At 37.3% G+C, this 14,189-nt stretch overlaps 1 protein-coding gene and 1 long non-coding RNA gene across 2 annotated transcripts in view; one reads left to right on the forward strand and one right to left on the reverse strand.

Annotated features, from left to right (window-relative positions):
• The window catches only part of LOC129525963 (uncharacterized), a 95,535-nt gene that overhangs the window by 20,522 nt on the left and 60,824 nt on the right, over nucleotides 1–14,189 (forward strand). The window lies entirely within an intron of this gene.
• LIN7A (lin-7 homolog A, crumbs cell polarity complex component) overlaps nucleotides 1–14,189 on the reverse strand; it is a 145,541-nt gene that overhangs the window by 6,390 nt on the left and 124,962 nt on the right. The window contains exon 5 of the mRNA XM_004053624.4: nucleotides 12,703–12,921. Within this exon, the coding sequence (XP_004053672.1) occupies nucleotides 12,703–12,921 (219 nt within the window). The remainder of the gene's footprint in view (nucleotides 1–12,702; nucleotides 12,922–14,189) is intronic.

Raw genomic sequence — 14,189 nt, forward strand, 5'->3', positions numbered from 1 at the left:
TTTAGTAGAGATGGGGTTTCCCCATGTGAGCCAGTCTGGTCTCAAACTCCTGACCGCAGGTAATCTGCCTGCCTTGGCCTCCAAAGTGCTGGGATTACAGGTGTGAGCCACCGTGCCTGGCCTAGAGGCTGAGTTCTTAATGAATTAAATGATAATATAACTACATGTCCTGAAGGAATGGGACTCAGAACAGGTGAATTTTAGTAAGTCTTGGATCTCTTCATCTATCCAGGGCAGGAGTCAGCCCGAGAGAGAGCACTGGGCATTCAACATGTGGGCCACTGACATACCTGTTGGGAAGAACCAGCTGCAACAAATGTTAGTATTGCCCTCAGTCATGATTTATAATTTAACTGATTAACAATTTATTTTTAAGAAAAGCTTCTTTTCCATATTAGTGTGTCTTGTTGATCAAATTGCCTTACTAACTCTTAAAAGAGCCATTGTGGTAGGCAGAATAGTGCCTCCTCATCCACTAAATGTTAAGTCCACATCCTAATCTCCAGAACCTATAAATATGTTTGATTACATGACAAAGGGCAGTTAAGGTTGTAAATGAAATTAAGGTTGCTAAGAAGCCTATGTTAAAATAGGGAAATAACCCTGGATTATTTAGTTCAATCCAATGTAATTAAAAGTGGAAGAGGGAAGAGTCAAAGAAAAAAAATCACAAGAGAAATTTAAAGAATATTTTGAACCAAGTAAAAATAAAAAATAAAAATGTTTTGATAAGTTGTGGAAACCAAAGAATCAATCATCTATGCTTCTTCCTTAGGAAACTAGAAAAAGGGCAAATTAAATCCAAAGTAAGCAGAAGAAAACAAATAATAAACATTAATGCAGATTAATTTTTCATTAATAAAAATTAATGTGGAAGAAATCAATGAAATTGAAAATAGGAAATTAATAGAGAAAATCAATGAAATCAAAAGCTGATTATTTAAAATGATCAATAAAAACCAAGCACTGTGGTGCATGCCTGTAGTCCCAGCTACTCAGGAGACTGAGATGGAAGAACTGTGTGAGCCCAGGAATTTAAGTCCAGCCTAGGCAACATAGCAAGACCCTTCATCTCGAAAAAAATAAAATAAAAAGACGGATAAAATCAATAAACTTCTAGCCAAGCTAACAAAAAGGAAGAGAAGACACAAATTATTACCTCTATTAGAAATGAAAGCGGTCACATCACTACAAATACCATGGACATTAAAAGCATAGTAAAAAAATACTATGAACAACTTTATATCCACCATTTTGATAACCTAGATGAAATGGACAATTCCTTGAAAGACACAGTCTGGGCTGGGTGCGGTGGCTCACACCTGTAATACCAGCATTTTGGGAGGCCGAGGCTGGTGGATCACCTGAGGTCGGGAGTTTGAGACCAGTCTGACCAACATGGAGAAAACTGGTCTCTACTAAAAATACAAAATTAGCTGGGCATGGTGGCGCATGCCTCTAATCCCAACTACTCGGAAGGCTGAGGCAGGAGAATTGCTTGAACCCGGGAGGTGGAGGTTGCAGTGGGCTGCGATCGCGCCATTGCACTCCAGCCTGGGCAGCAAGAGTGAAACTCCGTCTCAAAAAAAAAAAAAAAAAAAAAAAAAAAAAAAGACACAATCTGCCAAAACTCACATGAGAAGAAATAGACAATTTGAATAGGTCTATATTTATAAAAGAAATCGAATCAATAATTAGTAGCCTTCCAAAGCAGGAAGCACCAGACCCTGATAGGTTCACTGGAGAATTCTACCAAAATTTAAGAAATAAGTTATACCAATTGTCTATAATTGCTTTCAGCATATCAGATAGAAGCAGAGCGAATATTTCCTAACTCATTCTATATGGCCAGCATTACATTAATACCAAAGCCAGACGAAGACACTAGAAGAAAAAAAAACCAACTACAGACCAATATCTCTCAAGAACATAAATTTAAAAACCCTCAACAAAAGTTAGCAAATCAAATCCAACAAGATTTAAAAATGTTAATGACCTTAATGTTCATTCAGAAGAGATTGATTATTGTATACCTAGAAATTAAAACTTTACACAGATATTTAAAATGTAGACCTAAGTCTACTAATGTTAACCATATTGTTTAATTTTTAAAAATCAGGTTATAATTTAGCACGTAAAATATGAGTGAAAATAAGCATATATATATATAAACACATACATATAAACATACATATATAGAAATAACATTTCTGGAGAAAAAACAATGTGTATTAAAATGAAGTGAGATTATAGCTGAAAAGTTAATTTATTCTTTATACTTCTCTACTGTCTAAAAATTTTGCAATGAAAAAGTGTCACTTTCATACACAAACATCAAATGTAAATCAATAGAAATAAATTAACAGTTTTACAAGCACCAAGACAACAACGAAAGTGAAAGAGGGGGACAGAAAACAGCGTTGTGATGAAGGCAGAGGTCAGAGAAATGCAATGTGAGAAGGATTCCACTACCGCTACTCGTTTTGAAGATGGAGGAAGGGCCCAGGAAGCAATGAATTTTCCCCCAGAGCCTCCTAAAGCCCAGTAAAACTGTGTTGGACTTCTATCCTACAGAATTACAAGATATATTTTTAAAATTGTATATTCAATTGGCAAATAATAATTGTATACATTTGTGATGTACAAATAAATTTGTGATGTATAAATATATTGAATTGATGTTTTGATATGTTTAAAATGTGAAATGATTAAACCAGATAAAATAATTAACACACTTTATCACCACACATACTTATTTTTTGTGGTGGAAATATTTAAAAGCTATCCTTTTAACAATTTTGAAATAGATATTATTATTTAACTCATCATTCTGTGCAATAGATCACTAAAGCTTATTCCTCCTGTCTAACTGAAACTTTATACCCTTTGGTCAACTTCTCCCCTTTCTTTCCCCGATCACCCTTCTCCTCTACCTCTGATAATCACTATTCTACTCTCTACTTCTATGAGTCTAACTTTTTTTTTTTTTTTTTTTTTTTTTTTTGAGACAGAGTCTTCCTCCGTCGCCCAAGCTGGAGTGCAGTGGTGCGATCTCGGCTCACTGCAGCCTCCACCTCCCGGGTTCAATCTATTCTTTTGCCTCAGCCTCCTGAGTAGCTGGGATTAGAGGTGCACCACCACACCTGGCTAATTTTTGTATTTTTAGTAGAGACAGGGTTTCACCATATTGGCCAGGCTGGTCTCAAACTCCTGACCTCGTGATCCACCCACTTCGGCCTCCCAAAGTGCTGGAATTACAGGTGTGAGCCACTGCACCTGGCCGAGTCTAACTTTTTAAGATTCCGCTTATAAGTGAGACATGTGGTATTTGTTCTTCTGTGCCTGGCTTATTTCACTTAGCACAATGTCTTCCAGGTTCATCCATGTTGTTGCAAATGAAGGATTTCCCTCCCTTTTAAGGCTGAATAGTATTCTGTTATGTATATCCATTTAGCTGAAGCTGGACACTTACGTTGCTCCCTTATCTTAGCTATTGTGAACAATGCTGCAATCTACATGTACTGCAGGTATCCTTTTAACATGCTAATTTCAATTCATTTGGATATATCCCCAGAAGTGAGACTGCTGGATCATATGGTGGTTCTAATTTTAGTTTTTGAGGACCCTCCTCCATATTATTTTCCAAAATGGCTGTATTAATTTACATTCCCACCACTGGTGCACAAGGATTCCTCTTACTCCATACCCTTGCAAACACTTGTTATATTTTTTCTTTTTTAAAATTTTACTTTTTTTTTTTTCAGAGATGGGGGTCTCACTATGTTGCCTAGGGTGGACTCAAATTCCTGGACTCAGGCAATCCTCCTGCCTCACCCTCCTCCTCCTGTGTAGCCAGGACTACAGGTGCTTGCTACCACATCTGGCTTTGTCTTTTTTTGATAACAGCCATTCTAACAGGTGTGAGGTGAAACCTCACTGTGGTTTTAATTTGCATTACCCTGATTATTAGTGACAATGAGCATTTTTCATGCATCTGTTGGCTATACCTTAGGCTTCTTTTGAGAAATGTCTATTAAGTCATTTCCCCATTTTTGATTGGGTTATTTGTTTTCTTGCTATTGAGTTGTTTAAGTTCCATACATATTTTGGATATTAGTCCTTTATCAGATGTATGGTTTGCAAATATTTTCTTCTAATCCATGGGTTATTTCTTCAATCTGTTAATTGTTTCCTTTGCTGTGAAGAAGCTGCTTAGTTGGGTAGAATCCTGTATGTCTATTTTTACTTTTGTTGCCTGTGATTTTGGGAAGGTATCCAATAAATCTTTGCCCAAACCAATGTTGTGGAGCGTTTCTTTCATTTTCGTCTAGTAGTTTCACAGTTTCAAGTCTTACAGTTAAGTTTCCAATCACTTTAAGTTGGTTTTGTTATGGGGTGTATGGGGTGAGATAAGGGTCCAATTTCATTCTTCTGCTTTGGATATCCAGTTTTCCCAACACCATTGATTGAAGAGATTGTCCTTTATCCATTGCATGTTTTTGATACCTTTGTCAAAAATCAATTAACTGTAAATATGTGGATTTATTTCTGGGTTCTCTAGCTTGTTCCATTGGTCTATGTGTCTGTCTTTATGTCAATAGCATGTTGTTTTGATTACCATAGCTTTGTAATAGACCCTGAGGTCAGGTAGTGTGAAGCCTTCAGTCTGGTTCTTTATGCTCAAAGTTGATTTGGCTATTTCATGTCTTTGGTGGTTCCATGCAAATTTTGGGATTTTTTTTCCTACTTGTGTGAAAAATGACATTGGAATTTTGATAGTAAGAGCATTGAATTCTACAGCATTATAGGAAACAATAAATTTGTGTTATTTTAAGCTACTATATTTGTGGTAATTTTTATGGTAGCCATGGAAAGCTAATGCATCTTTGAGGATGAAGTAATTTGAAGTATGGGGTACTATTTTAAAGGTAATCGATAAGGGTGATTTGGATAACTGCATAAGACTGAATCCCCAGACAGTTCACAAATATGTCTGTGAAGTGGGGTCAGGAAAAGTAAGGGTGGCAATATGAATAAGAGCAAGAGGCTTTAAAGCCCATGTTCCTAGGTTTGAATCATGGCCCTATTACTTGTTATAATAGCTGTGAAATGTTAGGTACATTGAAAAAACTCCTATATGCTTCAGTTTCCTACTTTATTTTTAAATTTTTTTAATTTTTAATTTTTGTGGGTACATGATGTATATATTTATGGGGTCCATGAGATGTTTTGATACAAACATGCAATGTGTAATAATCACATCATGGAAAGTGGGGTATGCATCCTCTTAAGTATTTATCCTTTGTGTTACAAACAATCCAGTTGTACTCATTTAGTTATTTTTAAGGGTATAGCTAAATTATTATTGACTATAGTCACCCTGTTGTGCTGTCAAATACTAGGCCTTATGCAGTCATTGTGTTTTTGTACCTGTTAACCATCCCCACCTCCCTCCCCACTCCTCCACTATCCTTCCCAGCCTCTGGTAACCATCCTTCTACCCTCTATCTCCATGGGCTCAATTGCTTTGATTTTTAGTTCCCACAAATAAGTGAGAATATGTGATGTTTGTCTTTCTGTGCTTGGCTTATTTCACTGAAAATAATGATCTCCATGTTATTGCAAATTACTGAATTTTTTTTTTTTTTTTTTCTGAGACAGAGTCTTGATCTGCCATCAAGGCTGGAGTGCAGTGGCATGAACCTGGCTCACTGCAACCTCCAGCTCTTGTGTTCAAATGATTCTTGTGCCTCAGCCTCCAAAGTAGCTGGGATTATAGGCGTGTGTCACCAGCTCTGGCTAATTTTTTTTTTCTTTTTTTTGTATTTTTACTAGAGATGAGGTTTTGCCATGTTGGCCAGGCTGGTCTCAAACTCCTGGCCTCAAGTGATCCAGCCACTTTGGCCTCCCAAAGTATTGGGATTACAGGTGTGAGCCACCGTGCCTGGCATGAATCTCATTCTCTTTTATTGCTGAATAGTACTCCATTGTGTATAAGTACTGCATTTTCTTTATCCATTCATCTGTTGATGGACACTTAGGTTGCTTCTAAATCTTGGCTAATGTGAACAGAGCTGCAGCAAACATGGGAGTGCAGATATCTGCAGTGGGAACCTCCAAACTGTTCTCCATAGTGGTTGTACTAATTAGTTTACTCTTTAAAACAAGATTAAACATAGTACCTAATCTGCATAAGGCTATTGTAAAGATTAAGTAATTTAATATATATGAAGCACTTAAAAGAGTTCTTGGCACACACTAATTGTTTAATAAGTGTTAGTCAGCTTTATGATTATTTCTGTCCGGTGTTCTGCTTGGAAACTCTGGGTTCCTTGCATTCGATCTTATTGGAGTCATCCCCTGGAACTTGGTTTTCTCAGTGAGTAGGCCGATAGTTTTGGTAGTAATTCCCTGGATTAGATCATCAGGATCATGCATGTGGTAATGCTAGAAGAAGGTAGAGAAGGGTTTTAAAGGTAGGCAAAATAAAGAAAATGAGGGGTCTTTAGATTGGAGGAAAAAGAGATTTGGTGAGGCTACTGGCAAATGCCAGCAACTTTGTAAATTTAATAAGATACAGGCTGGTTTTGACTGGAATGAATTCTCCACCCTAGATCCAGCCATGGAGGTCAGGGACACAATTTTGGTCTTGACTTCCTCAAAATGTTGATATCTCCAGAGATATTCCTCTTTCTTCTTATTTTTATTTTTTGAGAATCTGGGTGAAATATTATATACATGGAGTCACAATAAAAAACTGAGGTGCTTCAAGCTGAATAAATATAACACTCTGATATGGTTTGACTGTGTCCCCACCCAAATCTCAACTTGAATTGTATCTCCCAGAATTCCTGTGTTGTGGAAGGGACCCAGGGGGAGGTAATTGAATCATGGTGGCTGGTCTTTCCTGTGCTGTTCTTGTGATAGTGAATAAGTCTCACAAGATCTGATGGGTTTATCAGGGGTTTCTGCTTGTGTTTCTTCCTCATTTTTCTCTTGCCGAGACCATGTAAGACGTGCCTTTCAGTCTGGGCATGGTGGCTCACATCTGTAATCCCAGCACTTTGGGAGGCTGAGGTGGGTGGATCACTTGAGGTCAGGAGTTCGAGACCAGCCTGACCAGTATGGTGAAACCCTGTCTCTATTAAAAATACAAAAATTAGCCAGCCGTGGTGGCAGGCACCTGTAATCCCAGCTACTTGGGAGGCTGAGGTAGGAGAATCGCTTGAACCCAGGAGGCAGAGGTTGCAGTGAGCTGAGATCGCACCACTGCACTGTAGCCTGGGTGACAGAGAGAGACTCTGTATTATAAAAACAAAAAACAAACAAAAAATAGTGCCTTTCCCCTCCAGCCATGATTCTGTGGCCATGTGGAACTGTAAGTCCAATTAAGTCTGTTTTTGTTCCCGGTTTTGGGTACATTTTTATCGGCAGCGTGAAAATGAGCTAATACAACTCTTTCTCAAAAAAAGTGGGTATAGCACGAATAAAACCCTAATTCATATTCTCTGTTAACATTTCTAGCATATTATTGTACAGCAATAATTTTTTTACATTTTAGAAAATGTAATGTGTATCCTTCAATATTATCAAATATAGAAGTTGGGGAAAAGACGATTGATTTTTACTTTAAGAGAGTTTACAATTAAAAGTAAGCATAAGAGACAAATTTCCTGCACAGTACTTGCATTAAATCTTTTTTCCACTTGTATTCACTATTTACCATTGCTAGGTGCTTTATAACTTTTACCATCTCAGATAAAAAAACATATTATTTCTAATTTCAGAGTAGAAATTGCATTTCATTTGATAAACAATAAGATAATATCAGACAAGTATTTTGATTTTACTTGGTTTTTGCTTGACTGGTTAAATTTTTTAAAAACCTGAGATGCTTAAAGTCTAATAGTTCAAATTAGCTTCAAACTTTTCTCAGAAGCAACTGTAGTAAGAATTAGCAAGTGTGACAATCCCATTTAGTCCTTAAAAATCAAATTAATTAAAATGTAATTAAGAGCTAATGTTAGTCTCTTTGACTGAAGTCACCATAAAATCCATGAATGACATGACTTGGATGTATTTTATTTGTACCTGAAATGGTCACTACAGTTTTATCTCAATGTGTGTGTATTGCAAGTGCCATCTTGGCAGGCACAAATACAAATTTCATGTTCACTTAAATCGAACTCTACTATATCTCATGCCAGAAATAACATAGTTTGTATAATAAATGCTTTTTACTAAAAATACTAGTCTGTGGTGGTGAAACCATAGGAAATTTAATGAAGATGGAGTTTTTTTTTTTTTTTTTTTTTTTTTTTTTTTTTTTTTTGACGGAGTCTCGCTCTGTCACCCAGGCTGGAGTGCAGTGGCGCGATCTTGGCTCACTGCAAGCTCCGCCTCTTGGGTTCACACCATTCTCCTGCCTCAGCCTCCTGAGTAGCTGGGACTACAGGCGCCCACCACCACGCCCAGCTAATTTTTTGTATTTTTAGTAGAGACAGGGTTTCACCGAGTTAGCCAGGATGGTCTCGATCTCCTGACCTTGTGATCCACCCGCCTTGGCCTCCCAAAGTGCTGGGATTACAGGCGTGAGCCACCACGCCTGGCCTGAAGATGGAGATTTAATTAAGATGGATGGAACTGAGAAATGGAATTGAGTAATATGGCCGAGCAAATAATTCTGGCCAAGTCGTATACTTTTAAAGATGATTGAATGAGCATAATATTGGAAGTCTTTAGTAAGACCTCAGAAATCTGAATGGGAACATATTTCTTTCAAAATACTTGCACAATTTTACTATGGACTAATGTGGCAAATCAATTAGGAGAATTGGTATAAGTCTATATTATCAAGGATGAGAGAAAAATGAGTTAGCAAAAAGAGTGTAAATGTTTAACTAAGGAATAATGCGTTGTCATTACCACAAAAGAGATCTTTAAGAGCTCTAAAAGTACAGATGTAAAGTGGCTTTACATTTGGAATGGATAACAGAGAAGAAGGATGTGGACAAAATGACTCGTCCTTGTCTGTCTATAGACTTCTGTCTCAACTACATCATCCTAGACCAAGTCACCGTATTTCCTGCCTGGACTACTATACATTAGCCTCCTAATTGGTCTCTGCTTCCACTCTCAGTCTGCAATAATCTATTCTCACAGCAGCCAGAGCAATCTTTTTAATAAATCCGACCATGTCTCTCCTGTGCTTAAAAACCTTTAGTGGCTTCCAGTGCAATAAAATCGAACTTCCCTCAGTGGCTCACAAAGCTCTCTGTGACCTGGTCCCCAGCTATCCTATTGACCCCATAGCCACCACCACTGTTCTTCTGACTCACTATTCTCTAACTACTCGGGCTTTCTTTCTGTTCCTCAAACATGCCTGTCATAGAGCTACTGCATTGGCTATTTCTTTCTCTTTTTAGTCTCTTTTCCTGGCTTCTTGTGATTCAGTCTCATCTGCAATGTTACCTCCTTTGAGAGATCTTCCCTGATCACACAGTCAAGTTGCTACCAAGCAGTTCTCTATTTAAACCCCCTATTTTTACTCTGCAAAGTACTGGTCCCAATAGGATATTTTTATTTACTTGTTTATTTGTTTATTAACTATCTCCTGCAACCAGAATGTAGGCATGAGGGCAAAAACTTTGCATTATTCATGCTATTTTTGCAGCTCATTAAACAGTGCCTCACTTGTAACAGTGTCAAATAAGTAATGTGCAATAAATGTATTTCTTTTTTCTTTCTTTTTTTTTTTTTTTTTTGAGACAGAGTCTCGCTCTGTCACCCAGGCTGATGTGCAGTGATGTGATCTCGGCTTACTGCCAGCTCTGCCTCCCAGGTTCACGCCATTCTCCTGCCTCAGCCTCCTGAGTAGCTGGGACTACAGGCGCCCGCCACCATGCCCGGCTAATTTTTTGTATTTTTAGTAGAGACAAGGTTTCACCATGTTAGCCAGGATGGTCTTGATCTCCTGATCTCGTGATCCACCTGCCTCGGCCTCCCAAAGTGCTGGGATTACAGGCATGAGCTACCACGCTTGGCTCCCAATAAATGTATTTTTTAGGATAAAATGCAATTTTAGATAAAGATACTAAAATATGGTACATATAATAAAAAATAGTAGCCTATGAAAGATAGATAGATTGTTGAATTCCCAGGATTGTTGTAGGACAAATCCCTATCTTTTCCCCCCTTTTCTGTGTAGCTTCTTCTTTTCATTTTTTTTGTGGTTTTTTGAGACAGAGTTTCACTCTTGTTGCTCAGGCTGGAGTGCAATGGCTCGATCTTGGCTCACTGCAATCTCCACCTCCCGGGTTCAAGCAATTCTCCTGCCTCAGCCTCCCAAGTAGCTGGGACTACAGGAGCTGATTTTTGAATTTTAATAGAGACGGGATTTGACGATGTTGGCCAGGCTGGTCTCAAACTCCTGACCTCGTCACCCACCCACCTCGGCTTCCCAAAGTGCTGGGATTACAAGCATGAGACACTGCTCCCAGCCTGTAGCTTCTTCTTTTCACAAGTGTCACAAACAATTAAAAGCCTCATGTTGTATCCAGTATTTCTGTTTGTGCAAATAGTAATCTGATGTTGAATGACCTAAAACCACTATTACCCACAATCATTTTTCCAAGAATATTTGAAGTTCACTTCAAATACGCATTCACAGACATCATAGTGTAAAGGTATCTAACAATATGAACTGTCTTCTCCAAAGGATAGCAAGGAAAATTTATATAACTCTAGAATATCTGATGCTGGCAGATGAAAACCTGATAGAGTAAAAAGGAAAAGAATTCTATGTTTCTGTAAATGCAGTCATGGGAAATCCACTGAAGCTATTTTAGCTTCATATTTTCATCTAAAAAACTTTTTATTGATACTTGCCTTGAAGGTTTTTTTCTGAGGATTAGGGATAAAATGTGATAAGGGCATAGGGCATAGTAGGAACTTCTAAGATGGGGTCTCTTAACATTTTTTCTTCAATTTTCTTGATAATATACAGCAAAACCTGATTTAGTGTTCTTTGTTACAAAGTGGAATTTAGAAAAAGGCAGGAGAATCTTAGACACATTTTATTTCTACTTTACAACTTTTTCAAAACTCTTAAAGTTTTATTTTTCACTGACAAGTAATAATTTTATATATTTATGGATTATAATGCGATATTTCAATGCATGTATACATTGTGGAATGATCAAATCAGGCTACCAAAGTTGTCACCACAAATACTTATTGTTTCTTTGTGGTGAGAATATTTACAGTCCATTCTCTCAGCTATTTTGAAATATGCAATATAGTATTATTAACTATAGTTACCAAGTTGTATAATAGATCATCTTAACTTATTCCCCTTCTACCTAACTGAAACTTGTAACCTTTAGCTAAGACCTTTTCCCTTTTCTCTGTCTACCCTCCTCTCCCAGCCTCCCAGCCTCTGGAAACCACATTCTACTCTCTACTTCTATGAATTAAAGTTTTTCAGATTCCACACATAGGTGAGATCATGTGGTATTTGCCTGCCCACGCTTGGCTTATTTCACTTAGCACGATGTTCTCTAGGCCCATCGACGCTGACAAAAATGACATTTCCTGCTTTTTAAAGGCTAAATATTAAATGGTATACGTCTCTCTGTGTGTGTGTGTGTAGGTAGATATAGATCTCTATCACATACTTAACACATTTAAAAAATGTATTAATCCCTTGATAGCACTTCAGTTGTTTTCATATCTTGGCTGTTGTAATAATGCTGTATTGAACATGGGAGTGCAAACATCTCTTTGACATATTGATTTCAATTCCTTTGAATATCTCCCCAGAAGCAGAATTGCTGGATCATATGGAATTCTATGAACTTTTTTGAGGAACCCCCGTATTGTCTGTCAAATTGGCTGTAGCAATTTATATTCCCACCAACAGTGTACAAGGGTTCCCTTTTCTTCACATCCTCACTAGCACTTGTTATCTTTCCTCTTTTTGATAATAGTCAAATTAAAAGGTATGAGGTGATATCTCATTGTGGTTTTAATTTGCATTTCTCTGATGATTAGAGATGTTGAGCATTTTTTCATATAGCTGTTGGCCATTTGTATGTTAGACACACTTTAAAGGAGCATCCGCAGAGAACTTCAGAATCTCTTACAGCATAGACAGTGGCAGGTCTCAGCTTCATTCTTTTCAGTGGGGCACTTTTCCAATAAATTGCATCTCAGTATTCTAAAGGAGATCTTTCCAGGGTCAGCACTATAAGGTTGTGCAGTTAATACACTGTGTAAAGGCAACTGGCCAACAGGGTGAGTGAGGCCTGGAATCCAGCCCACACTCTTCTCCTTAGGATCTGGGTTTGCACAGAGGCTGCATTTTCTTAATTTGTATAAAAGCATCCTACAGCCTGTACTTGCCCCTTTCAAAGTATATCATTTTCCAAATTATCTTATATTTGTGGAGAATATAGCTGAATGGCACATAAACTATCTCGCTTATATACTTTTAGATAACTGTCTTTTGTTTGATTGATTTTGTTTGGATTATTTAAATCTAATGATTTTGTTTCATCTAAGAAAATATATTTTAGAACATATCTAAAATATATTTTAAATATATTCATATATACATATATGTATATATACACATATAAATACATATATATACGTGTGTGTATATATATATATACTCCTTGTATAGAATAAGTCACTTCTCACCTATGACATGTGGTTTTGTTGTGTTTGTTGCTGCTGCTGCTGTTGCTGCTGCTGAATTAGCAATTGCTGCTGCTGCCGACGCCTGGCTGTTCGTAGCTTTTCAAAGCGAGCCTCCATTTCTTCCAGAACTTTTGGGGTATATCGCACCACCAGCTTGACGCTGTCTTTAGCAGCCTTGAGTAGTTCCACAGCTTTCTCATGGTGTTCTCCTTCCACACTCTGAAAATACAATGACACTTCTTAAAGGGAGGAGGTTCAATGTTCTTTTCCCTGGAGACAAATCTGAAATTAATATCATATTAAGAACCCAAAATTTAAAATTTTAAGAAAACATGGCAAATGAGTTATCTTAGCATCATCGTTACTATTTATTACATTGTGGTTAAACTATAAGCAGGTTAGGCTGCACTAGGTCACAGAATGGACTGCGTGGGGATTCAGGTCATGAGGGTGAAAAGCAATGAAGACCTAAATTATAATGCTGACATTAGGAATGAAATTTCCAAATTTTATCTGGAAGAGTAAATGCACTAGTCAACAAAATTTTGAAAAAAATTAAAACATAGTAACAAAGAGGAAATTTCTCTATCAGATATTAAAATTTATTAAGAATCTACAATGATTAAAGTGGTGTCTTACTGTGTGTATAAAAGAGATAGTAGAACATAGCACAGAGTCCAGAAGGAGAGTCATCACATGGAAAGCTTTATTTATTATTAATGTGGACTTTAGACCAAAGGAGAAAAGGACTATTAACTAAATTAAATAATACAAAATAATGGAGACCCAATCTCATACACTATGCTAAATATAACAGATTAATTAAAATTTAAATGTAAAATAAAAACATAAAGTAACTAAAATAAAAGAAAGGTGAACATTAATCATTTTTCAATAGAAAAGGAATTCTTAATTTCAAATGCCGCAGGAAAAATAACCACAAAATCAGATGTGCACAGTGTAAGTTTCTATGTCTCAAACACTGTAAAAAAAAAAAAAAAGGCAAATAAACCAGAAAAACAGTTTCAGTATATGACTGTCATATACTTAGTGCAAAAGGGGTTTTTTTTTTCTGGTTTATTTGCCCTTTTTTGTTTTTTTGAGACAGAGTTTCACTCTTGTTGGCCAGGCTGGTGTGCAATGGCCCGATCTTGGCTCACCGCCACCTCCGCCTCCTGGGTTCAAGAGATTCTCCTGCCTCAGCCTCTCGAGTAGCTGGGATTAAAGGTGTGCAACACCACGCCCGGCTAATTTTATATTTTTAGTAGAGATGGCGTTTCACCATGTTGGCCAGGATGGTCTTGAACTCCTGACCTCAAGCGATCCACCTCCCTCAGCCTCTCAAGCTGCTGGGAGTACAGGCATGAGCCACCGCGCCCAGCCTGCCCTTCATTCTTCTAACAAGTCAATAAAGATCTAAGCAGAATGAGCAGTTGACATTCATGGACAAAAAATAAAAAAATATAAATGGACAATAGACCTCAGAA

Source organism: Gorilla gorilla, chromosome 10 (genome assembly GCF_029281585.2).
Source record: "Gorilla gorilla gorilla isolate KB3781 chromosome 10, NHGRI_mGorGor1-v2.1_pri, whole genome shotgun sequence".
NCBI classification, from domain to species: domain Eukaryota; kingdom Metazoa; phylum Chordata; class Mammalia; order Primates; family Hominidae; genus Gorilla; species Gorilla gorilla.